The sequence below is a fragment of the Zea mays genome, chromosome 5 (assembly GCF_902167145.1).
Source record: "Zea mays cultivar B73 chromosome 5, Zm-B73-REFERENCE-NAM-5.0, whole genome shotgun sequence".
NCBI lineage: Eukaryota > Viridiplantae > Streptophyta > Magnoliopsida > Poales > Poaceae > Zea > Zea mays.
The window spans coordinates 79030621-79056191 of NC_050100.1; the positions used below are offsets into that span (position 1 = coordinate 79030621).

At 47.6% G+C, this 25571-nt stretch overlaps 3 protein-coding genes across 9 annotated transcripts; 2 read left to right on the plus strand and 1 right to left on the minus strand.

The window, feature by feature from the left end:
• Positions 1–415: 415 nt before the first annotated feature.
• LOC103626595 (uncharacterized) lies at positions 416–5583 on the plus strand. 6 transcript variants are annotated; one of them, XM_020538423.3, is made up of 8 exons: positions 416–766; positions 911–1016; positions 1994–2099; positions 3385–3573; positions 3697–4167; positions 4690–4773; positions 4859–4952; positions 5118–5583. In XM_020538423.3, exons 2-7 carry the CDS (start codon positions 966–968, stop codon positions 4924–4926), a joined length of 969 nt encoding a protein of 322 aa, XP_020394012.1. In that variant the 5' UTR covers positions 416–766; positions 911–965; the 3' UTR covers positions 4927–4952; positions 5118–5583. The 6 variants fall into 6 exon arrangements, with proteins under 6 accessions (XP_020394012.1, XP_035814973.1, XP_020394014.1 ...); XM_035959082.1 differs by lacking the exon at positions 1994–2099 and having other exon boundaries at positions 512–766; XM_035959081.1 differs by lacking the exon at positions 911–1016 and having other exon boundaries at positions 512–766.
• A 2-nt stretch (positions 5584–5585) lies between these two features.
• Positions 5586–6964, minus strand: LOC100193892 (50S ribosomal protein L3, chloroplastic-like). The gene is made up of 2 exons (NM_001352295.1): positions 6322–6964; positions 5586–6068 (listed from the first exon to the last, which is right to left on the minus strand). Exons 1-2 carry the CDS (start codon positions 6818–6820, stop codon positions 5779–5781), a joined length of 789 nt encoding a protein of 262 aa, NP_001339224.1. The 5' UTR covers positions 6821–6964; the 3' UTR covers positions 5586–5778.
• Positions 6965–13810: 6846 nt separating this feature from the next.
• LOC100274126 (uncharacterized) lies at positions 13811–23837 on the plus strand. 2 transcript variants are annotated; one of them, XM_035967832.1, is made up of 6 exons: positions 13811–14104; positions 14299–14985; positions 16002–16228; positions 16563–16754; positions 16858–17014; positions 21510–22080. In XM_035967832.1, exons 2-6 carry the CDS (start codon positions 14329–14331, stop codon positions 21609–21611), a joined length of 1335 nt encoding a protein of 444 aa, XP_035823725.1. In that variant the 5' UTR covers positions 13811–14104; positions 14299–14328; the 3' UTR covers positions 21612–22080. The 2 variants fall into 2 exon arrangements, with proteins under 2 accessions (XP_035823725.1, NP_001141976.2); NM_001148504.2 differs by lacking the exon at positions 21510–22080 and adding an exon at positions 23397–23837 and having other exon boundaries at positions 13946–14104.
• The last annotated feature ends 1734 nt before the right edge of the window (positions 23838–25571 follow it).

Genomic DNA, 25571 nt, shown 5'->3' on the forward strand with positions numbered 1-25571 from the left:
CCTGTCGATGTAGGCCCCAATCGCCCAAAGACCCATAAGGCCATAACACAGCTAGCTATTAACTATTTATTGGTGATGATAATGTTTTGGATAATGTGATTATCTCGTGGAAGTGAACATAGACCAGGTAGGAAAACCGGGCATTGTCTTGCCGATTTGATACATGTCAATATAGATGACCCTCTAGTTGTTACTACCTCCGTTCTCGAATATTTGTCGCCCGCTAGTTCATTTTTGAACTAAAACGCGACAAATAAAAAAGAACGGAGGGAGTATTAGCTAATGAAGAAGAAGAATCGTCTATTTTGGAAAGGAGGGGTTAAGCCAGAATCAGAGTGTCAGAAAAGATCGGATGTTCCAGCTGTCAACTGAGCTAATCAGAGAGGGGAGGGGGGGGGGGGGGGGGGGGGGGGGGGGGGGGGGATGGTAGCACGGAATCTGGTGTCCGTCCCGTAGGCCTCCACTTCCCCGTTTCGTTAAACCGGATAACACCTAGATAATCCGACGCATTACGGATACGGCATTAGCATCCCATCCCATCCCACCCCACCAACTTGGCTGTCCCCACACACACTGCTTCCTTCGTCAGGCCCTTGCCACGCTGCGCGGCGCCCTCACCTGATCGCCGTCGCCTTCCTCCTCCCTCCACGCCGCTTCGGCCCTCACCCTCGTTGAACTCGCGCGCGGAACGGTTCCCTCCCTCGTGTTCCGCTCCGGCTCCAGCTCCGTTTCCGCTTCACCTGCTCTTTCCCTCGGCTCGAGCAAGGTGAGATTCCCCCCCGCGGCCGTGCCAGCTGGATCGAACGTTTCGTCGTTGGCTACTATCCTGTCGGTGTCAATCGCCACCCGCGACTGCGCCGTTTTGTTCTACTTTCTTCTTTCGATAACCTTAGCTTGGCGTCGCTCGCAGGGAGATTTGGTTTAGGGCCGCCGGGCTGGGCACGAGCGAGAGACGGGCGTCAGGCATGCCGGGAGGGGAGGACGTCCGTAAGGTCTCGCGCCAGGACATACAGCTTGTGAGCGCCCCCCGCCTTGTTCCTTCCCTCCTCCATCTCTCTCTCTCTCTTTTTAACTTGCTTTCGATTATTTTTCCCTATATATTTGATAACCTGAATACCTGGTAGGCTCGGTGAGAAGTAAATGGCCTCGATTAGGGTTACAGATGGTTGTGCTGTTGCAACGGTTGCATGCCCTCGTTTGGGCTCTGCTTGCATACTCTAGGTCATGGGCATGTGCCAGTCCCGGTTGGTCATGATTCATGAACACGGAGCTGGAGAGGTGGATGGAGGGGGAAGGGTGTGCATGGGTAAGAGAGGGGGTGGGGAATTTATGGATGCTGCTACTGTTGGGTATCTGTAATAATGATGTGTGCTAAAGGAGAGACTCGTGCGCTTCTGTTGTCGTATGCAAAAGCAGAATGCGTACTAGTAAGAGGATGTTTGAATGCACTAGAGCTAATAGTTAAGTTGGCTAAAAATTGCTAGTGAAATTAGCTAGATTGTTTGGATGTCTTCAACTAATTTTAGCAGCTAATTATTAGCACTAGTGCATTCAAACACACCCTAAGTCCGATGAAGTTGAGCTATGAGATCTATTGAAGTTTCGGCGTACTTGTCCTGTTTTCACGTGTCCGTTTGCCTTTTTTGGATGTCGAATCTTTCGGATGAACTTTCAGTTTTCAGGTGGGGGGGGCACGTATCCGTTACTTAAGTTGACTTGTTCTTGCCAGTGTCATATGTCATAACCTCCAAATTTTTTTCACTCTCATTTTCCCTCTACCATTATCACATACAGATAGCTGCCTTGTGGTTCCTGAAATGTGCCTGCATCTGTCTATCACATTCTATGCACAATTGACAAAGCCCATTGTATATGTTTTTTGTTCTCTTAACTGGGATTGAATTTTGTGTTCGTCGTGGTCGGATTCTGTGCTAGTTTTCTCTTGCGTCATGTACTTAAAGCAATAAACCCTCATTGAAAAACTGTTTTACAGGTCCAGAATCTCATTGAACGTTGCCTTCAGCTATATATGAACCAGAAAGAAGTGGTGGACACCCTATCTTTCCAGGCAAAAATAGAACCTAGTTTCACTGAGCTTGGTAATTCTCTTCTATTACCAGAAGTGACTTTCCTGTCCAATCAGCACTTTTAGCTTATTTCACAATTTGATACAAGTTTTCGGTTTTGTAAATGATAACGCATCACGGTCACAACACTGTGAGCTCTGCTATTGTAAATTCACTTAGCATAAAGCCATAAACTTCCCTTGAAATTGGAGAAACAATGGTTTATTGCATTTGAGTGGTGTACATGTTTATTTTATTAAAGCATGATTGCCATGATGATGTCACTCAGGAAGTCCTTTTTTTGTTCCGTTGACTGAGAATAACTATTACTGTTCATTTGCATACAAACATAACTTGCTTAGTTGGTATGTTTTTATTTTTTATGATGAAATCTCAGGACATATTATTTTCATTTTTATTAGACCATCAATTTATCGCCCCCAGCCTTTTATAGACTTGGGCACGTATGCATGATCTGTAAACCAGAAACATAAGGATCATTTTGTATGCCCTCTGTTGTGGACCTATAATGAATGACTCAGTGGCAGCACAATTTTTTTTTTCGAAAACGCGCAGGAGAGCTGCGCCCTTTTATATATTAAGAAGATAGGGAAAAAGGTCTAAAGTAGACCAAACGTCAGCAGGCCTCCTCACAGGGGCCAGAAAATAGCATACAAAAAAGAACTCATCATGTGAAAGGAACAAACATATGTTCTATAATCAATTCATCAACGTGTGGCTTTGCATTATGCAACTTTTTTTTGTTTGGAAATGTTATGGTCGCTAGATCGGTGAGGGATTGGAGAGGGAATTCGATGGTTGGGGCTGCTGGTGGAGGTGGTGTGGTACTGTTCACAGGATGCCGGCCGGGGGTCTCTGCCCACGGCCGAGCAAGAGGGGGGGTTTCCCTTCTAATTCTTGCTTGCTTTATTTCTCATCCATTGATTACATAAATAGGCCGGTTGGCTGCCCCTATCTAGCTAGAGATCCTTATCTCCTAAAAACTCTCAACAAACTACTAACTGATAACCTTCCTAGATAATCTCAACTAATCTCCTAAATAATCTCAACTAATCTTCTAATCTTATCTCTAACTATCCTTATCTAATCTCCCTTAGGGCCCATGGCTGCTGCTACCGCAGCCCCTCTGTGGGCCTCCTTAGGTCCTGACAGGAAATCGGATGGTTTGATTATCTGCCTTTCTGATTGATGGAACTTTTCCAGTGCATTAATTTTGTCCCATCGTTATAACATAATAAATTGATGACCTCTTTAGTTTGGGTTGATTTACTTGTTGGCTTATCATTCTTTTCTCCAGTCTGGCAGAAGCTCGAGGAAGAGAATCGTGATTTTTTCAAGGCATACTATGTAAGGCTGATGCTTATGAATCAAATAACGGCCTTCAATAAGCTCCTTGAGCAGCAGTATGAGATTATGACTAAAGATCATCCTTCTGGGATGCCATCTGTACCTCCTGCTGCTCCTAATGGCTCAAACTCTAACACATGTAAGTTCCTTTTTTCTGCAGCTATACATCTGTACTACTTGACATAATTACAAAACCTCTTTCTGCCAAAATGTAACCATGGAAGTAATAAGTTCTAATATAGTCCATTGTTGCCTGTCTCAGTGAACCAAAACATGCCCTTTCTGCCTGACACTATCCCCAGTACTGCACTGCAAGATAACTCGTTGCGCAATGGAGGTTCTAGTAGTATAGTTAATGGTGCTCCATCCGATGACCAATTTATGTATACTGGTAAAGTTGTTCATGGCCTTCCTGGTGGCATGGATGCTTCATCAAGCCTGCTAACAGCACACAATCCTGCTGTTGGGCAGTTTAATGGACACAATGGAGCAACAATAAAGACAGAATTTGGCTACTCAAGCAACTCAGATTTTGGATTCAGCAATGAGGCCGTGTTCCTAGAGCAGTCAGTTGGAGATGTATCAGGTGCATCCTTTAGCAGCTCTGAGTTGAATGGACAACCACTAGGTGGTCCAATTTTGGACACGGATTCATCTTCATATGGTTTCTTGAGCCAGATTCCTCGTAATTTCAGCTTTTCAGATTTGACAGAGGATTTCAGCCAAAGCGCAGGTACTTCTATGCAATATTGCTGATCTATATATTTTTAGTCTTTCCTTTCAACATTACTGCTGCTTTATACATTTACTAGTTAGTTAACCATACATTGCTACGGTTAACATATATTATATAGGTACCCCTTGTTTAAATGGAATATTTATTCAAACTTGATTACATTTTTTTGTTTTCCAAATATTAGTATATGCATATTTAAGATATCGCTCCTTAATAAAGTAATAAACACAAACAGATGCGTGTTCCGGTGGTAGACGCCGAGTGTTTAGAGCCGGGGGTGGCGTGTTTGAGCCTCCACCAAGGCGCCCTTTTTGCTGCTTATTTTCGTGTTTCGGGGGTGCTCGCGGGATCGCACGCACTGGACAGAGGCGAGCGCTTGCGGACATGAAACTCACATTATAGTAGTATTTCGGAGGCGGGCGCTTGCGGACGCATGACGAAACTCACACATTATAGTAGTAGAGATAGAGATTTATATTGTGTATGCAACATAAAACATCTTCTGTCTTTCATTTGCAGAAATATTAGAGAATTATGGTCGATCCCCTTTCATCCCTTCCGATGCAAATAACTTCCCAGAATCTACTGCTGGAGAACATACTGGTTAACCACTGCCCTTCCCTCAACGTTGCTCTTGATGCAGTACTGAAATTCTCAATTTATCTAATGGTTTCCTTATTATCAATAGAAATAGGAAATAGGCGGCTAGATACAATATCTGAGGGCATTCATTTTGAAGATTTTGGAAGTGATTAATGAAACCTTTGATGACACTGCACATGGTAATTTCGTAAACAACTTGCATTTACAAGGAAGTAGATGTTGTTTGCTTCAATTTGCTTCTTCATTCTCCTGGGCACCCCTATCGATTTGATTGAGGTTGTAGCAGGTCATAGCAGTTTCTGTACGATTGCTAACTTCTTTGGTCGTATGTTCTTTATGTGCAGGTTGAGGAGTGATCCATTTGTACAGACTATTTTGGGCAGCTAAATATCTACAATTGTGGTCGTGGAACTAGCTGATTTGGTGGCCACTGTTTCTTCTTCCGTGTTAGGTTTTGTGCTCTTAGAGTAGAAGCATGGATGGCTTATTATTATGATCAAATAATCCGTATTGAAGGGTGGCCCAAACAATCCGTCTTCTTTGTATCTTCTCTGAGGGTGATGTGGTAGCAAATGTATTCGTTCAGTTGGCTATAGTGGAAGCTTTACGATTATGTCAAAGTTCTCCTTTCTGCCCCCCTGTTGCACAAGGTTACGTCTGCAGTTTTTCTTGTTTGTCGCATTTCCTGGTTCCGTTTTGGTTGCGTTTCCTGACTCAGATCAGTACATATCTGCATGATCTGCGACCATTTGTATTTAACTATTTGTATGATCTATGGCCATAGAATTAATCAACTATTGTTTAGCGGAATTCAGGAACCAGAAGTGCATCTTGCATTACCTGCCTATTACTCTCTCACCCAAGCATCCAAATTGTACAGGTTATAGTTTTACTAATCTGAAGTTGCATGTGTTCAAAAACTGGAAATTGGCAAAGGATTACATCCAGTTTGTAGCAGGGTAACAAACACAAACACTCAACATTCACCCCCCTGAAAAAAGAAGTCTAGTTCTTGGGGATGTTCTTGCCGACGATCTTGGCCGGCGTTATGCGGAGGAGGTTCCCGGGCTTCCCTGGCACGGCCCCCTTGATCATGAGCACCCGGAGGTTGTTGTCGATCTTGACGATCTTGAGCTTCCTGATCTTGGTCTTGGTTCCTCCCATCCTCCCGGGCATCTTCTTCCCCTTGTACACGCGGCCCGGCGTCGTCCCGGCTCCGATGGAACCCAGCTGCCGGTGGCTCTTGGAACCGTGCGTCATCAGCCCGCGCTTGAAGTTGTGCCTCTTGATGCCACCTGCGCAGTGCCACAAGTAAAACCGCGCGCGAGCGGATCAAGAACGTTGCAAGCTAGGAGATTGCACAAGTGGCATAGCAATCGCAAATGCAAACCTTTGAAACTACAGCTACAGCAAATGCTGCTAAAACTTCACTCTCCATGAAACGGAACAATGACACATACAACCGAGGCTGGCAGATCATTAGCAGAATTGCTGTTGCTGGCAATGCAATCGCACTATTGGATGGAGGCGCGAGAATCGGTGTACTACCTTGGAACCCCTTGCCGATGGAGTTGCCGGAGACGTCGATGAGGTCGCCCTCCTTGAAGAGGTCGGCGAAGTCGAGGGGCTGGCCGGGCTCGAAGGCGTCGACGGCGGTGAGCCGGAACTCCTGCAGGTGGCGCAGCGGCGGGGCGCCGGCCTTGCCCAGGTGGCCCAGCTCCGGGCGGGTGAGCTTGTCCTCGCGCACGCCGTGGTACCCGACCTGGACGGCGTCGTACCCGTCCGTGGCGGCCGTCTTCACCTGCGTCACCACGTTGCCGCCCTCCCGGAACCCGACCACGGTCACCGGCACCGGCTTCCCCGTCTCCGGATCGAAGTAGGTCATCATCCCCACCTTGGTCGCCATCACGCCCACCCCGGCCTCGTACGACGCGCGCACCGCCACGGGCGCCCGCCGCCGCCCGCCGCTCCAGGGGACGGCGCCCTGGCGGCGCTGCGGGAGGAGGAACGCCACTGCGCCGCCCACGCCCACGGCCGCCATGGCCATGCTTGCTTCGATTTGACTGGGATTAGCAGAGGGGAGTGGCGCTCTCGTTCAATTTGACTGGGATTTATGCGGATGCGGATAGGCCGCTCTTCCTCGCGCCTATCCCCTTATCCAAGGAGGACGTCTGCTCGGAAGCGACTCAAATAGATACGCCTTTCTACAAAGAAAGCGTATATACAGTTGCTTAGAAATTTGCATGGCAAGACCTCCATCCATTCTCCTATTGTCACGTACTTAGTGTTTGGTTGAGGAGCCAAGTAGAACGGAGCCATTCCATCCCTGATTCTAGGAACAGAGCCGCTCTGTTCTGTGTTTGGTAAGTTGGAACAGAGCTGTTGACGCTTTTTCGGAGCGCCAAATACTCAAGAAGAACCGGCGGCGGTGCTCTCTGGTCAGGCGCGGACGGTCCGCGGCCTGGGGCCGGACGGTCCGCGACCTGGCGCAGGGGCTAGGGTTTCCTGCCTGACGGCCGGACGGTCCGCGCCCTAGGGCCGGACGGTCCGCGCGTGCGCAGGGGCGGCGGAAGATCGCCGGCGGCGCCTGGATCTCGCTCCCGGGAGGGACCCCGTCGGGGAGGAGAGATCCTAGGGGTTGTCTAGGCTCGGGCCGGCCGACCTAGACTCCTCTAATCGGCGTAGAGTCGAAGAGAGGCGAAGAATTTGGGGATCGAGAGGCTAAACCTAAACTAGACTAGAACTACTCCTAGGATAAAATGCGAAATAGAAGTTGTATTGATTCGATTGATGATTACAAATCGGCCGTATACCTCTCTATTTATAGAGGAGGGGGCTGGACCCTTTACAAACTAATTCCCGAGCTTATCCCATGATTTTAGCTAACAATCGTAGCACAAAACTCGGAACCCTAATCTGCTCTGTGCACACGCGGACCGTCCGGCCCACAGGCGCGGACCGTCCGGACCGCGGACCGTCCGGCCTCAGGGCCAGACAGTCCGCCGGCTCATTTTGGTGTCAAACATATGCCCCCCTGCCTTTTGGTGGAGCTGAGCGAACCAAAAGCAACTAACTCGATGTGATCACATCAGTTTTCTTAGGCATCTTGACACTTGCTAGGATGATACGTAGTGGCCTTAGTCCCGATGGTTGACTCAACGGACGTGACTCTTTTAGCTTTGATCGAACTGTCAGTCCCAACACCGTCGAGCGTCATAGCGATCCTGACCAATCCGTCACCTTACTTTTTCTAATTTTCCAAGTGTTCTGGCGTAGCTTCGTAGTCGACCAGGTCTTCCCCTTGTAGGTCATCTTCCTCCATGGGTGTCGGTACATCGTTGGTGGTGTCTTGGTGTAGTGCGGATGGTTCGGCCTCAGGGGTCGGATGGTCTGCGCCCTGTACGGTTGGTCTGGTCTTTATAGCCGGACTGTCTGCTATACCTGCAAAGAGCTGCACAGTTGCTGTTTTATTTTCTGTCTTTATGGCCGTTTGATTTTCCTCAACGGCCTTTGGTCTCCATCTCTTTTGTGGTGGCGGATACTGCGGATGTGTGTCATTAAATATTTTTTCCGCCTCCTTCTCCTGATTCTCCTTTGCTCTAAGGCGTTGTAATTTTCGCTTTTGCGATCGTGTCAATCCCGATGGGCACCATCGGGGCATGGAGTATTTTGGATCGGCTATTTTATTGACAATCGTACTTTCTTTTTTGTTTGTGTTGGCCGATTCACCAAAAATCATCGGCCCTTCGTTATTTTGTTGTACGACGACATCTGTCGCTCCTATTTTAATGACTTCTCCCTTTTTCGTACTGTTGGAGGTTATAGCTGTATGCCCCCCTGCCGGATTAGTCAGCCTTTGGGGCTGAGTTGTTCGGCAATCTTGCTGGGCCTGTGCTCGTGGACCAGATTGAGGGGCTCTCAATCGGTCTTGTACTGGAGGTGTCAACCTATTGAATACAGATGTTTGGGGTGCCCCCCAAGCGGGGTACTGTGGCATCCCAAATGGGTATGGTGGCATGCCCCACATTTGATTTGGGACATATGGTGGAGGTATGTATGTGTATGGATATGGCATATGTGGATATGGTGGTGGAGGTGTCCATGCAGGTACGTTAGGTCTTAATTGAACATTATGGCCTTCCGTCCTTTCCGATTGGTGTGGTGGTCCAATCGGCCTAACCTGCCGTCGCACCTGGGTGGGTAAGCGAGGTCCCTTTGGTGGCCGGTCGCTGGAGCCAGCCTTCTTTTTCACATATTTAGACAATAATTGATCAAAGGTCGGGCTAGATTTTACCAACCGACCAGTTGCCTTGAACGTGTTAGTTTTCCACGTACCTATTTCTGGTCGTCGTGGTTTGAAGGTACGTGGTTGCCGCGGCTCTTCGACGTTGCCGGACCGTCCGTCGGAACGCTTCGGACCGTCCGGTGATGTTACGGACCGTCCGCGCCTAGACACCGGACCGTCCGCGATGCGTAGTATGGGTTCTCGCGCATATCCCCTTGCCTGTGCTTGCCCCCCAGCGCTGGAGTTTGTGATGGTTACCTTCAGTGTCTCCCCTCCATCAGGAGTCTTCTCGGTCATCACTTTCCTGCAAGAAATTTTGTTGTTTCCATCGGCCTCCCGTGCGTTGCCGATGATGACTTCTTTGTCTTTGCCCTTATCGGCTGTGTTGGGCCGAATTAGGACCTTTTTGCCATTAAAGTCGATCACATTCATTGGGAAGGGCTCCGTGTCCTCCTGAAATTTCAATCGTCCCTCATTAATGGCCGATTGAATTTGTCGTCGGAACACATTACAATCATTAGTGGCATGGGAAAATGAGTTGTGCCACTTGCAGTATGCGCGACGCTTTAGTTCGTCGGCAGGTGGAACGATATAATCAATTTTAATGTTACCATTTTTTAGTAATTCATCGAATATCTTATCACATTTGCCGACATTAAATGTAAACTTAACCTCCTCTTGTCGTTCCTTTTGAACTGACTGCAAGGAGTAGCAAGCCGAAGATTTGGCCTGCTCGGGCCAAACTATTTCGGCAGTGTAAACTTTCTTTGGTTCATCGTCCGAACTACTTTGATTGTGTTCTACTATAGGGACATTATGATGAACCGTTCTGACTAGTTCTTTGCTTCGGCTTTCACAAGCCGAAGCTCTCTGATGTAATTGTGCTAGAGTAAAGAACTGGATGCCTTCTAATCTCTCTTTTAAATAATAGCGCAATCCATCAAAGGCTATTCCCGCCAGTTGTTTATCTGTTAAATGAATTTGAAAGCATCGGTTTCTTGTATCCTGGAATCTCCGGATGTAATCACTAACCGATTCATCCTTTTCTTGTCGTAGGGTCACTAAGTCTACTAAATCTAGCTCATAATCACCAGAGAAGAAGTGTTCATGAAATTTTTGCTCTAAGTCTCCCCATGACAAAATGGAATTAGGAGGGAGCGTGGCATACCATGTGAATGCAGTCCCTGTTAAGGATAATGAAAATAAACGCACACGGAATGCTTCGGTGTCGGCTAATTCTCCTAATTGTGCTAGGAACTGGCCTATGTGCTCACGCGTGCTCTTTCCTTGGTCACCCGAAAACTTTGCAAACTCGGGTATCCTAGTTCCCTGTGGGTATGGGTGGTGATCAAATCGGCTGTCATAAGGCTTCCGATATGATTGCCCCCCAGGGATCATGCTTACTCCGAGCTTATCTCGGAACGCCCCGGCTATTTCTTCCCTCACTATACCAATGGCAGCCGGTGCAAGACCACCGGCTCTCTGGTCAAACATAGGTGGGGTTGGTTGCATGTTAGTATGTTGTCGTTCCCCCCATTGGTTTGAGCTACGTGGTGCATTTCCATTTGCGCTATATGGCTCATGTTTGATCGTTTCTTTCCGGCCTTCTAGGTAGGGCCGGGAAGCTTTCCTGGGCTCTGGATCCTGAATTAATGGGCTGGTGCATTGCATAATGTGATGAGAAGTGTTGTTGGGACGGGCGAGGATTCAGGTAATAATCCCCCTCAAAAGACTCATGCGCGGACTGTCCGGATATGTACCCGGACCGTCCGTGATTATATGCAGACCGTCCGTCGTTGTATGCGGACCGTCCGACTGGATAGTTTAAATTCGGTGCCCTATGTGGTGGCTCGGGTGCGTGTCTAGGTAACTCATTAAAAATGGGCCCGACTATGGCTGACCCGGACGGTTCGCGCTCGCGAGCGGACGGTCCGGACATGTGTAGATCGGCTGGTTTACTGCCGATTTGCGTTTGCTCAGGGTACGTGTCCATCGGCATCCCATAAGGGGGTTGTGACTGGTCGTGACAACCTTTAACCGATGTATTACGTGTATTATCTCCTAATTCAACCTCGTGTGAAGGAAAATTTGCTATACTAGATTTATCAAATGCACGTACTAGTCTCCTACAATCGTTTTGCATAACCCCTATGATATTTTGCATCTGTTCTCGCTGTTCGTCTATGTAAGCTTTAAGAGATTGGAGTTCGTTGGTGCTACTTACATTTGGGGTAATCGTAGTAGGTCGGAGCGAAGCCAGATCTGTCGCCCGTTGCCGAACGACTTTGTTGTTCCTGTCCACTTTGAAGTCAGCCAGGAACTTCGCCTTTGCTTCTTGGATCAGCTGCTCCTGGCGCTCCTCGAACAGAAGCTGTTCTTCAGCCGGCAAGGCTTCCCATGTCGGTGTGATGATATTGCTGGTGGAAACCTCAGAGCTATCTTTTGAACCGGCCATTGAGGGCCGATTTGATAGGTCTATATGTGTTTTCCCAGCGGAGTCGCCAAAAAGTATGTTGACGCTTTTTCGGAGCGCCAAATACTCAAGAAGAACCGGCGGCGGTGCTCTCTGGTCAGGCGCGGACGGTCCGCGGCCTGGGGCCGGACGGTCCGCGACCTGGCGCAGGGGCTAGGGTTTCCTGCCTGACGGCCGGACGGTCCGCGCCCTGGGGCCGGACGGTCCGCGCGTGCGCAGGGGCGGCGGAAGATCGTCGGCGGCGCCTGGATCTCGCTCCCGGGAGGGACCCCGTCGGGGAGGAGAGATCCTAGGGGTTGTCTAGGCTCGGGCCGGCCGACCTAGACTCTTCTAATCGGCGTAGAGTCGAAGAGAGGCGAAGAATTTGGGGATCGAGAGGTTAAACCTAAACTAGACTAGAACTACTCCTAGGATAAAATGCGAAATAGAAGTTGTATTGATTCGATTGATGATTACAAATCGGCCGTATACCTCTCTATTTATAGAGGAGGGAGGCTGGACCCTTTACAAACTAATTCCCGAGCTTATCCCATGATTTTAGCTAACAACCGTAGCACAAAACTCGGAACCCTAATCTGCTCTGCGCACGCGCGGACCGTCCGGCCCACAGGCGCGGACCGTCCGGACCGCGGACCGTCCGGCCTCAGGGCCAGACAGTCCGCCGGCTCATTTTGGTGTCAAACAAGAGCGGCTCTGTTTTTTGTTTGGTTGCAGAGTGAACTGGAACGGAGCGGCTCTGTTCTTTGTTTGGTTGCAGAGGGAGGCGTGCGAGCTACTGCGCACAGATAGGAGAGCGAGCTGTGGGAGCGGACTGGGAACGGAGCGGCTCCGTCCCATTGATTTTTTGGAGTAGAATGGTTCCGGATCTGAGGAGAATATTCCCTAATTGGAACCACTCCGTTCTAGTTACTTTGTAACCAAACAACAACAAAACTGGAACAGAACGACTTCGTTCTACTTAGCTCTTCAACCAAACACTATCATAATTCCTCCAGTGGCCCGCCAGGCAACCAGTGTCTGCTCATCTCCCTAGCTAATCATCAGCAAAGTGATGTATGCACATGAGTCGTCGGATGTTTATCCCTTCTTCATATCCCACACTTAGAAGTGGCACGCAGAATAAGAATTTATGTGGTCAAAAAAGCCATATGATTAAAATTACGGCATTTAAGAACCTTGATGTCGTATAAAGGGGTGAATAAACGATTAGCAATGTTTAACTCTATTGAACTCAACTTACTTAATATGACTAGCGAATAGACAATTAACATTTTTTACCACGTGACAAAATCAATCAAGACCATAAAAAACTCATGCTGCATAGAATTAAAGCTTCATATCAATACACAATACATGTTCAAAGAAAAAAACTTATAAATAAAAGAAGCAAACATATACTGATCGAATCGAAGTTGTGTGTATCTTTAGAATGTCTATCTTCTCGAAGGCCATGGGTGCGGGGGAAGGGCTAGGTCAGGCGGCATCTCTGGCTAAGAGCTAGTGCTAGTTAGCTCGCGAAACTCATCGGTCGCTAGAGTCGCATCGTTGCGACGAGCGAGATTGAGCTTGTCGGACGGGCCGATATTGCGATGACGACAAGCAAGACGAGGGCAGGAAGGAGTCGGGGCTAGGCAGTGTCGCGTCTCAGTAAGGGGGGAAGAGAGCGATGTCTGGGACAGGGTATCGAAGCGGACTAGCTAGGACGACGTTGAGAAAAATGAACCTAGACAGATATATGCAAGAAATGGGGCAATGAGAAGGCCGGAAGTAGGAGGATTGGACCCATCGGACCAAGAGACCTAGAACGATGTTTTAGTTCACCAAAAATTTCAAAATTTTCTATACTTAACATTAGATATAAGAGGTTTTAATGATCGAATGAGATCATGACCTACTTTACCCCTATGGGTCCGCCCTGCTTAAAAATTACGTATGTTGTAAACATAGAAATATTTTAGAAAATAGTTTAAGAAAATAGGTAGAATTGTACTATGGTAAATCTGATAGATAGAATTTAATGTTAATATGTTAGCACTTAATTCTTTTACATTATATATATACTACCGATATTTGATATGGAATTTATGACTTAAACTAACGTTAAATTGCCAAAATTTCAAGAACACCACCTACTAATTTAGTGCCACCAACGACCCTTTGCATTTTCCGGCACAGATTTTTTTGATATGAAAACGTAGTCGAAACAAAAAAAAAACATTGTGAAAACGAAAAAAAATCCACGGTCTTATTCGTCGTAGTGAGTGTGAGTCTCGACTCTCGAGTTACTTCTACGCATCTCCAAGCCGCAAACGGACAAAACCAAAGCAATCCGTGCACACCGAACTCCTCTCCTCCACTCGCCTCTTCCACGCCACGCGGATGGCGTGCGCGCACGCAAGGTCCAAAGAAGCAGGCCATCCGGGACGGCGCGAGCGCGTCCTGCGTTCCATTCCACCCTCCTCCGTCTCCGATCCTCGCCTTCAACTCCACTCCCTCGCTCTCTCGGGCCTTCTTCCCTAGCGGCGACGACGGGGTGATCACTGATTCACTGCCGCCCGCGCCAGGTCGGCCAGGTATGCGCGCTCGTTCCCTTGATCCCTTCCCTTCCTTCTTCTAGCTTCGATTTTTGGCCAAAAAAATATCTGGTATATATGTCTTACCGCGCCTGCTTTATAGCTGTATGATACAAATTGCCATATGACGAACGGTCGGATTATTGGTTCCACTTCGGTCTGGCGAAGTCATTTACTTCCCTTTTTGTCTGCAGAACTAGTGGGCGCCAAACATCATAGCGATCATGGAGGTGGTCTCTTGCAGCCACTCCTGCTCGGCATTACATCAAACACCAGCAAGCACATGGAGGCTTCGGGGCAGTGCTCTTGGCCTTGGTCTTGGGCATGCCAGGCCTTCCCGGACCAGAAGATACACAGTTGCGTGTGTAGGAACCACGAGTGGAGCTTCGAATCCGGGTGGTTCCGGCAAGGTCCATGCAGCCCAGGGATTCCATGTAAGCGACGTGGATGCAGCCCTGCAGGGCATTCCTTCCATGAAAGCCGGGGAGGCCGAGAGGGTGATGATTCAAGGCCTTCCGGAAGGCCCTGACAGCTCCCCGATCAGTACTGGGTTCTGGGAGTGGAAGCCGAAGCTGACTGTGTACTACGAGAGGTCCGGCATGAAGAACAGCAAGGCACCTGCGGTGCTCTTCCTGCCGGGGTTCGGAGTCGGGACGTTCCATTTCGAGAAGCAGCTGAGGGATCTTGGTCGCGATCATCGGGTGTGGACGATGGATTTTCTCGGGCAGGGGATGTCGCTGCCTGGTGAAGATCCTGCTCCTAGTAGCATAGCGAGCGAAGATGCGTTTTGGGGCTTTGGACAAGATTCGCAGCCTTGGGCAGAGGAGCTGGTGTATTCTGTGGATTTATGGCAAAACCAAGTTCAGCATTTCATTGAGGAGGTACTCCTTGAATTAGTTACTGTGTCTTGCAATGTTTGTTTTGACTAAATTGGCATCGGTGTTTAGTTTGCAAATCTTGCCTTTTGGAAACTCCTCATAGGCTTGTTACTATTTTTTTCTTTATTCATAAATATCTGAAACTGGAACATTGTTTTTTCCTCGAACGTGCAGAAAAGCTGCGCATCGTTATATTAAGAGAAGAAAAATTACAAAATGGACTAAATTACAAAGCCCAAAGGGTAGAAAAACTGGATCCAAAGACCACCAGCCAAACACTAATGTTCCATCCTCTTCCTATGCTGAAATAATAAAGAAGATGCAGAAGCAAAAGAGCAGGCAAACCTAATTTGCCTAAACGCTAAGCACTGTGATTTTCCCTGACCATATTAAAGGCAGGCAGCAGCAAGGCCAAGACTCTCTAGATGCTTAGCACCAGCCCTACCCCAACACATCAACTCATCCAAAGACATACTTTGGACTGTGCTCATGGAAGGACTCACTCCATCAAATACAGCCCTGTTACGATGAAGCCATAAGCACCAAGCCCTCAAAATGATGACGCTGTTAAAACCTTTTCTCATGTTCTTGTGCGCCTTTCTATGCGCTTTTCCCCACCACACAACATAAGAGATATCATCACTAGTAGGAGTGAGATCATCAAGCCTCAAGGGCGATAGAACACCATGCCAAACTGGAACATTGTTTGAATGCCTTCATTTTTGTGTTGACAACTGCTCGAAACCGACACTGATGAGTGATGACCAACATAAACTATGCATATTTTACTGCTAGAAATGTAGTAATCGTCATATTTATGTTTGTTCTGTACTTCTGTTTAAAATTGCACACATAAGGTTTAAATCTGTTTATTGTAACCATCGTATATGGATGGCTTAGCTATCTATGCCTTTATACTACAGAAGCTAATAAAGGTTCACTGATACATATGATCATATAATTTCACCATGAGATTTATACAACATATTTCGTAAGCTAAGATTATAGTTCATTTCCAGGTTATCCGTGAACCAGTTTATATTGTGGGGAACTCTCTTGGAGGTTTTGTTGCTCTGTATTTTGCTGCATCCAGTCCACACCTTGTAAAAGGTGTCACACTGCTTAATGCAACACCGTTTTGGGGATTCTTTCCCAACCCTGCTACATCTCCCCGATTGTCAAAGATTTTCCCATGGGCTGGGACATTTCCGCTTCCATCATTTGTGAGGAAAATTACTGAAGCAGTGTAAGTGTTGTTTATTATTTTTGGAGAACATATTCGATCACTAAAATCATACATTTCACACTGACATGAACCAACAGTTTCTGATGTTTTAACTTCGCTATATTGAAATTTGTGATATTTACTTATTTCAAGAAACGTTATATTTGTAGTTTTACATGTGAAAGCATTATTACCATAATGATTTAGTTTGCTTATGCTCTTGCATTATTGAAATTTTAGAAATAAACTAACATGCAAAATTAAATGTCTAATGCATGTGTCATTGAAAAGTTATGAATTATCCACACATTGTATTTTATAATCTAATTGGAGTGTAATTTCCTCTGTGATATAGTTGGCAAAAGATAAGTGACCCAAAAAGTATTCAGGACATACTCAAACAAGTATACGCTGACCATTCAACAAATGTGGACAAAGTATTCTCTCGTATTGTGGAGATAACACAACACCCAGCAGCTGCTGCATCGTTTGCCTCCATTATGTTTGCTCCAAGGGGTCAGATATCCTTCCAAGAGGCCATCTCTAGGTGAATTAGATAATCCAAATGATCAAGTGAAACTTTACATAAGATTGTTAAATAACTTTACATAATGAATATGATTCTCCATTTTAACACTCATCAATTGTAGGTGCCAAGACCAAGGCATTCCTATATCTCTCATGTATGGAAGAGAAGATCCTTGGATTAGACCTATTTGGGGCCTTAAAGTTAAACAGCAAGTGCCCGAAGCACCTTATTATGAAATTAGCCCCGCTGGTCATTGTCCTCATGATGAGGTCCCTGAGGTAAGGATTGTTCTTTGCTTATAAATTTTAGCTCTTGTTTTGGCTTTAATATGTCATATTTCAATTGCTAATTCTTTTGGGTTTTGTAAATACTTTTCTTTTACAAATATTTATCTGTAATAAGTCAACAAACAATACAAATCGGGGTCCTCAACTCCTCATTGAAGTAAATGATACAAACTAGCTTCTCTGTTGGATAGCATGTTGTGGGGGTACATATATGTATATCCAATGCAATCCTCGTACAATATGCATTGTGTTAACCCATTGATTAGGAAATGAGCTGCATTAGTAAGTGTAGAATAGTGAACTGACTCGATATGTTGCATAGAATGGGGTACATATATATAGAGACTCACAACCCTAACCCTAATGGGCCGGCAGCCCAACAGTGGTGCCCCCCCCCACACGCACAGTCTAACATCCCCCCGCAGTCGCAACGGGGGCACCACACACGATGAGACTGGAGTAGAGGCCGAAGGTAGGAGCCGACGGGTTGAAATCCCCCGCAGTCACAGCGTCGTGAGGGTGCGAATGTTGCGGCTGTAGAAGAGACCGGTGTGGATTCCGAGAAGGCGATAGCCCCTGGATGCTGAGTTAGCCGAAGTCGAGGTGGCCGAGGTCAGGAGACACGCAGCAAAAGCCCGTTCTTCGGGAGGGGTCGACATTCGAGCGTCAACGATCGGCAGGGCAACACAACAAAAGAGCACCGACAGGCCAACCTTCCTGCTTCTTCGATCGTCCATACGTCAAGGAGCCCCGCCAGGGAGGCCGACGGCAGCGCACGCGTCTCCGCCGGTCATGATGTCCGTGCCCGCGGCAGAATAGAAGGGGGACGCTGAATCCGGCTGGGAAGGCCACGACAACGACGAATCCAGCCGGGAAGACGCGATCCGGCCAAAGGGACGACAGATCGAGTCGGGAAGGTCGCAACAACGGGGATCCGACCGGGAAGGCCGCGGCAGCGACGGATCCGGCGAAGGCGATGAAGGGGTGGGTGGCGGGGCGGGTCCAGCCGGGCAGGGGCCTGCGCCGGGCCTGCAAGGGGTGTTGATGGCGCCGACGACGGGAGAAGCATGAAGAGGATGCACTGCTAGGTGACAACGTAGTCAGAGGCGCCCGGTCGGCGCGGCCATCGACGCGGTCCGAGGGTCAGCCCGCCTCTGTCAGCGGATCAGGGCGGCCAGCGTTGGGGAAGGGAGCAAGGCCGCTTGGGGCAATGACTGCCATGGTCAGCGAGGGAGTTGTAGCTGAGGTCGAGGTGCACGAGGCTGGCGAGCGCGCCAATGTCGTTCAGGACCGCGCCACGGATGAGCGCATTCTGCAACACGGTGAGCACCTGGAGCGACCGCATGCTGGCCAGCTGCGGCGGCAGCGCGCCGGACAGCGATAGGTTGGCGCGGACGCTAAGCTGCTGCAGGCGCAAGGACGAGAGCTTGGACGCCGGCGTCAGGGTGAAGGCGGCCACGACGTCGGGGTTCTTGAAGCAGCCGACGAGGAACAGCGCCCAGAGCTCCGGCAGCGTGAACGCGGCGGCCGGGAACGTGGCCGTGTCCTTGCACATCGAGTTGGGCGGCACCCCGAAGTTGAGGTGTGACATGTGCATCCGTGCCGCCGGGGCCGGGCGCGGTCCCGAGCCTGCACTTCAGCCCCGACCACGGCGAGCTGTAGGGGTCGGTGCCGGCGGCCTCGCGTTAGTCGCGGTCGGAGGAGACGGACTCCATGACACGGAGCAGCGTCTCCTGCTCGGCAGGGTCCATGGTTGCGGCGGCCACGGCGATCTACAGGGGCATGAGGAGGTACAAGATGGCGGGGGGGATGGCCCTGGTCCTGGAGGAGGGTGCTGGCGCCATGATGGCGACGCGCGCTCGCGGGTCTCTACCGCGCGTTGGTATTGTGCGCTCTGCTGCTCCTGCCGGGTGGTGGTGGTGGTGGGAGTCTTGGCGGTCGGCGGGTGGGAGGCCGCCCCCGGGAGGGAAGGCTGAGCCTCCCGGGGGCAGCGGCGCAGGAGGCGGCTGCAAACGGGATGGAGCAGCCGGCGACTGTTGTGGGAGGTGGGAGGAAAACCCTAACCATAATCCTCTGATACCATGTAGAATATATATATTGCATAGAGTGGAGTACATATGTATAGAGACTCACAAACCTAACCCTGATGGGCCGGCAGCCCAACAGTGGTGCCGACCCACACACACACAGTCTAACAGTAAGTTCTGTAAGTGTTAGAATTGTTGCTTTTTTAAGAGAAATTGTTGGTGTAATTGCACAACAATAATGCTATTGCACATAGGAAATGGAAATCTGCAAGGGGTCTCTATTATTATATGTTAGTTTATGTACTTGGATGCTCTATATGTACTTTAGCCTTAGTGGTTGTTATCTATTGAGTCATTTTACCTCCAATATGGTATCAAGGGTTTCCTTTCTTCTCTCCCCTCCCCCTCTCCTCTCCCGTTCACCGCCACCTCCGTCCGCTGCTCGGCGCGGCCGCCGCCGCCCCGCCATGGCCGGTGAGGACCACCTCTCCTCCTTCCCCCCTCTCTCCTCTCCCTTGGCTGCAGTCACTGCCCAGCCAGTGCGCGCTGCTGCTCCTGTTCGGCCGAGCGCCGCCGCCCCTGCCCGTGTTTTCGGGTGTGCTTGCTTTCCTAGCCTCTCAGCCACTGCTACACACAAACTTGCACCTAGATCGTCTCGTTGTGCCATCCTTGCATACTCTCCTGATCATAAGGGGTATTGATGTTATGATCTTTCCTCCCGTCATGTCAGTATATCTCGCCATGTCACTTTCAATGAGTCCTTCCCTTTCGCTCCCACTACTTCCACCTTGGACTCTGACCTGGCGCATTTGTTTGACGTTGACTCTATGCCTCCTTTTGTCCATCCATCTTTGTTTCTTCCCCTTGTAGGTTCCTCGCCCATGGTGACACCCGTCGCCCCGGTGCCGCCGCTCGTGCCTCCTTGGGCATTTGCGCCCACCTTGGAGTCGTCTGTTGTGCCACGCACGCCACTATGGTCTCTCCTGCTGCCTCACGTGCGGCCCCTAACTCCCGTATCGTGCAACGCGTGCCGCTGAGTTCCCCACTTGTCCTGGCATGGATCCTTCTCGCCTTGCGCGTGTCTACCTGCGACGCCCGCGGGTGGAGCTACCACCTCCTTCGCCTGGATCGTCGACTCCGCTGCCGTTGCACCGCTTCGCGAAGCTTGTGCACGTCTACCAGCGTCATGCCCATGTCGCTGCATTGACCAGCTCTCTCGCCGAGCCATTGATGTCAGACCATCCAGTTCTCTATCGGGATCCTTGCCACGTTCACCCAATGGTGACACACCGGGCCACCGGGATGCTCCATCCCGTGGACCGCCTGGCCCTCTTGACGATCATCCCTGATTTGTTCGCTTTTGCAGTTGTATCCCCTGTACCGTCCTCCGTTCATGGCGCGCTTGTCAATCTTCACTGGTTGCGTGCTATGGAAGAGTACGAGGCGCTCCTCGCCAACCACACATGGGACTTGGTGCTGCATCCCACCCACTGTAGTGTCGTCACCAGCAAGTGGGTCTTCACTCATAAGAAGGATGATGGCTTCCTAGATTGGTACAAGGCCATATGGGTTCTTCAGGGTTTCACTCAGCGATTGAGTGTTATCTATGATGAGAGTTTCAGCCCGGTGGTGAAGCCTGCGACTATTCACATTGTCCTAGCTCTCGTCGTCTCGTGCTCTTGGCCAGTTCAACAATTGTATGTCAAGAACGCCTTCCTCCATGGCACCCTAACAGAGACAGTGTACTGTAGTCAGCCTACTGGTTTTGGGGATCCAACAAGCCCAGATCCGGTTTGCCGCCTCAACAAGTCCTTGTATGGGCTTAAGCAAGCGCCTTGGGTCCCGTACAGCCGCTTCGCCACCTTCCTTCTCTCTTTGTGGTTTGGTGAGGACCGATCTGATGCCTCTCTGTTCATCTACCACCAGGGCGCGAATGTTATATACCTGCTACTGTATGTGGATGATATAATGATATTGTCCTTACGACCTCTAGCTCACTTTGCTACATCGGACCATCACTGCCCTACAACGGGAGTTTGTGATGATCTCGGTCAGCTTCACCACTTCTTGGGTATTGTCGTCGAACAACGGTTTGAAGGTCTCTTCCTACAGCAGCGCCACTACACTCTAGATATCCTAGATCGCGCTGGGATGACTGATTGTAAGCCATGTTCCACCTCGGTTGATACTCAGGCCAAGATCTCCTCTGTTGATGGTGCTCCTGTCGTCGAACGCACTGCTTTTAGGAGCTTGGGTGGTGCCCTACTGTACCTCACTTTCACTCGCCTGATATTTCCTTTGTTATTCAGCAGGTGTGTCTTTATATGCATGATCCCCATGAGCCGCACCTCACCGCTGTCAAGCGGATTCTTCGCTACCTTCGCGACACACTCAACTTCAGTCTTTTCGGCGATTCACGTCGATCAAGCTTACTGTCTACACTGATGTTGACTGGGCAGGTTAACCGGACACGTGCCACTCTACATCCGGCCATGCTATCTTCTTGGGAGACAACCTGGTCTTCTGGTCTTCCAAGAGGCAGCCCGTCGTCTCTCGCTTGAGTGTCGAGGCTGAGTATCGTGCTATGGTCGAGGCCTCCTGGTTGCGCCAACTTCTCCTGGAGCTTCATTAGCCTCTTCACCAAAGCACTCTTGTCTACTGCAACAATGTCAATGCGGTGTACCTCTCCACCAACAATGTTCAACATCTGCGCATGAAGCATGTTGAGATCGACCTCCACTTCGTTCGTGAGCGCATCGCCGTCGGTGATGTTCGGGTCCTCCACGTTCTGACGACTTCATAGTTCGCTGACATATTCACCAAGAGGCTGCCGTCCTCGGTGTTCTCCGACTTTCGGTCCGGTCTCAACGTCTGTCGTGGCTAGAATTTCGACTAGGGGTATTAGAGTTTATATACTTGGATACTCTATATATACTCTAGCCCTAGTGTCTGTTATCTATTGAGTCATTTTTCCTCCAATAGTATATAGTAGTGGATCTGATTAAAATCTAGAATTTTGTTATGATGTAAGACTATCTTCAGCAGCTTATCCATTCATATTCCAATATTCAAACTCCACCTCTGCAAACAGTGCAGTCTACAGTGCAAAACCGTGTTTTGGGTGACCATATGAGTGAACTGCTGGACACGGTCTAACAAATTTGCAGAAAGTCGTTGATTAACATGTTACCTAGACAAGACTCTGTTGGCCTAAACTTTGTAAAGATCGCAGCCATTAGTGACTCAAAGTTTGGAATCTTAAATATGTAGGTGCAATAAAAATGGAAAATCAACATGTATTAAATATTACCTTGGTGGAGTGTGGCGAAAGTTTGAGTTTTTTTCCTTGCAAACAGTTAAAGGCTTTGCTTTTACACTACTCAAATAGAAATTGCCATTATAATACAAAGGGGGGGGGGGTAGTAAGGACTTTTACTGTATCCTGTCCTCTACTAATTACCCTTGTACTAGTCATACTAGCCTGAAATACCTATGGTGGAAGATCACTAATATGAATGAAGTATCTAAACCACTAGATGAGAAAAAAAAGTAAGATCAGATATTCAGATCTGATGCATAGTTGCATACTAGCGTCCTCATATCAGTAATGTAGGCCTGTAGAGTACCATAAAAGCCCTTAGAAGTAAACTAGAGGATAAAATAAGTGCATGAGAATAAGGTCTCAACTAAGCTATTTGTGCTGTTCTGCATGATATGATATTCTGATGGATGTATGAAACAAGCACTGATATTCATGCATTGTAACTTGTAAGTAGTACTTGTTTTGTCCTGTTGCGCATTCAACAAGTATAAGGTGATGTTTGGTTTGCCGAAATGTAACGTAAATGGATTACTTGGGGTAATGGATACCGATACTTTTATTTGGTTGAGCTCTTTCTAGTAATACTATGTACTACTATCCAATCCAATTATAACTAGTAACCATTACCATCGATAAGAGATCTCATTACCATTCCCTTAACAACGTTTGAACCAAACAGAATGGGACTGCGAGACAAGGAGGATCTCTTCTTATTCCCATGTACAATGGGTAGCCTATAAGAAGCTCCATACTTGTAGCGACAACAAAACTCGTCGTCTCTTTGTCTTCAATAATTCAATCTGCAGCTCCACCGCAGTTTTCCAAAATATTCTTACTCTTTTGGTCCTCTCACTGGCAAACGAGTTGGAGAGGGCAAAGCTACTTCAAACTTCCATTGTTTTTCATACTTGCATATTTATTTAAATAATTGGTATCCTGCAAAATGTTCCAATATTATTTAGTTGATTATTATGGCAGTTTATATTTATCTATGGAGATCTATAATAACTTTCCTGATCATCAGGTTATAAACTACTTGCTCCGTGGGTGGCTGAAGAACCTCGAGTCTGAGGGCTCAGTCGACCTGCCGTTTCTAGAAGAACGCAGCTATGCTGAGCGTGGTGTATCCAGGGAGCTGGAGTTTGTCAGAGAAGGATCAAGGAAGTCAGTTAGTGTGCGGCTCTATGGTACCAAGATTTCCCTATGGAGCCAGCTAAGCTCATTCTTGAACACACGTGTCCCCAAGTCACGGATAGTCTTGAGATAATCCATCCTCAACTCCAATAGATCTCAATCTTAGAAGCTTTGATTCAGATATTGTATTTATTACTTTATTAAATTGGTCAGCAGACAGTGTTTCCAGAATTCCTAGCGCATGTAAATATTGGCACTACAGTGGTAGTTTCGAATTTATCATGATTCATATCATGTCAAGATATGCTTGAAGTTCTGTTCATAGCTACAAGGGAACATTTCATCTATGTATACGTACTCAGCAAAATGATACAAATTGAGCGTGGATAGGCGTCAGATCCTACGAGACGACTTTATATTGCTTCATGTCATCCTTTGAAACTCAGGCTTCTATGTTAGAATTTTCTGGGTTTTTTTCTCGGGTTATTTGTTCGTTTGTGGCTAGGGCTGGACCAAATGCTCGTGGCTCGCTCGGTTCATGGTAAGCTCGTCTCGGATCGGCTCGTTTGAATTTTTTTCACGAGGTGAGCTGACATTCTAGCTCGGTTCGTTAACGAGCTAAACGAGCTACCATATTCTAGCAAAATAAAACTATATACATATGATTTACAGAATAATTGATGAACATGTTATATATATATGTGAGGTGTCTATGACCTATGAATTAAACTAATGATTAATGAACTATGTCTATGTGTTAATTTGGTCTATGCAAATATAATTATGGGTTAAACTGATGAACATGTATGTGAATTATGAATTAATGAGTGATGAATTATGCTAATTTAATGTTACATTGATGTGGTTTGTGAAACTATGAGTATAATTAGTATTTTCTATTGTTAAATTAGTTTGAAATTAACTTAAAAATAATTATTATATACATATTATTTTTTTCTGTTTTGGCTCGCGAGCTAAACGAGCCAGCTCGAGCTTGTAAACGAACCGAACTGAGCTGACTCTGTGGCTCGTTATCTTAACAAGCCAAGCCAAGCTGGCTCGTTATCTACCCTGTTTGTGGTGGCTTTCTGGGCTCCATGAGAAATGTTTTGAAAAGTACTTTTATATTAAAATTTGCTTGTAAGTACTGAGAATCACCCATAGTGCTAGCTGCTTTTCAAATTCATTTTTGAGATATTATGGACGGGTTTATTGTTACCGATTTAAATTTGCCAGGAGGTACTGATAATCACCCATAGCACTAAATGCGTTTTCAAGTCATTTTTGAGATATTATAACGTTTTCAAGCACTAATTTGCCAGAAATTCATGGTTACCGATCATGGGTCGATCTGATCAATCTGTGACCCAATCTGCTCGAAAAAATCTAACCTGATCCAACCCGATCTGACCAATACGACGGGTGGGTACATGCATGGCCGTACCTAAGGCAGTGCAGAGATGCGGTCGCACCGGGCCTAGGGATGACGATGAACTATAAATTTTACACTATAAGATTTAAGGATCGAATCGGATTATAGGATCAGACTCTATTTGTATTCATTTTTTAACTAACATTTATTTAGTGTCCTACTATTTTGTGAAGAAGCATTTGGATTGCGATCCATTACCACTCCTAATCGGGACCCCAAAAACAGAGACTCCCCTAGCCACTAGACGCTAGCACTTTTTTCTGTTAAACCTGTCTGCCTTGAACATAAATACACAAAGAGCAACGCACTATCGATTAGTCTCGTTTAGAATGTTAAACTAATGTCTCAATTACTTATCGAATATTCTCTCTGTTTCAAAATAGTATATTTGTTTTAGCTCTTAATTTTTATGTCTATATTGAAAGTCGCCTAGAGGGGGGTGAATAGGCAAATCTGAAATTTATAGAATTTAAGCACAACTACAAGTCGGGGTTAGCGCTAGAAGTATAATCGAGTCCGAAAGAGAGGACGAAAACAAATCACAAGCAAATAAGATCGGATGACACGGTGATTTGTTTTACCGAGGTTCAGTTCTTGCAAACCTACTCCCCGTTAAGGTGGTCACAAAGACCG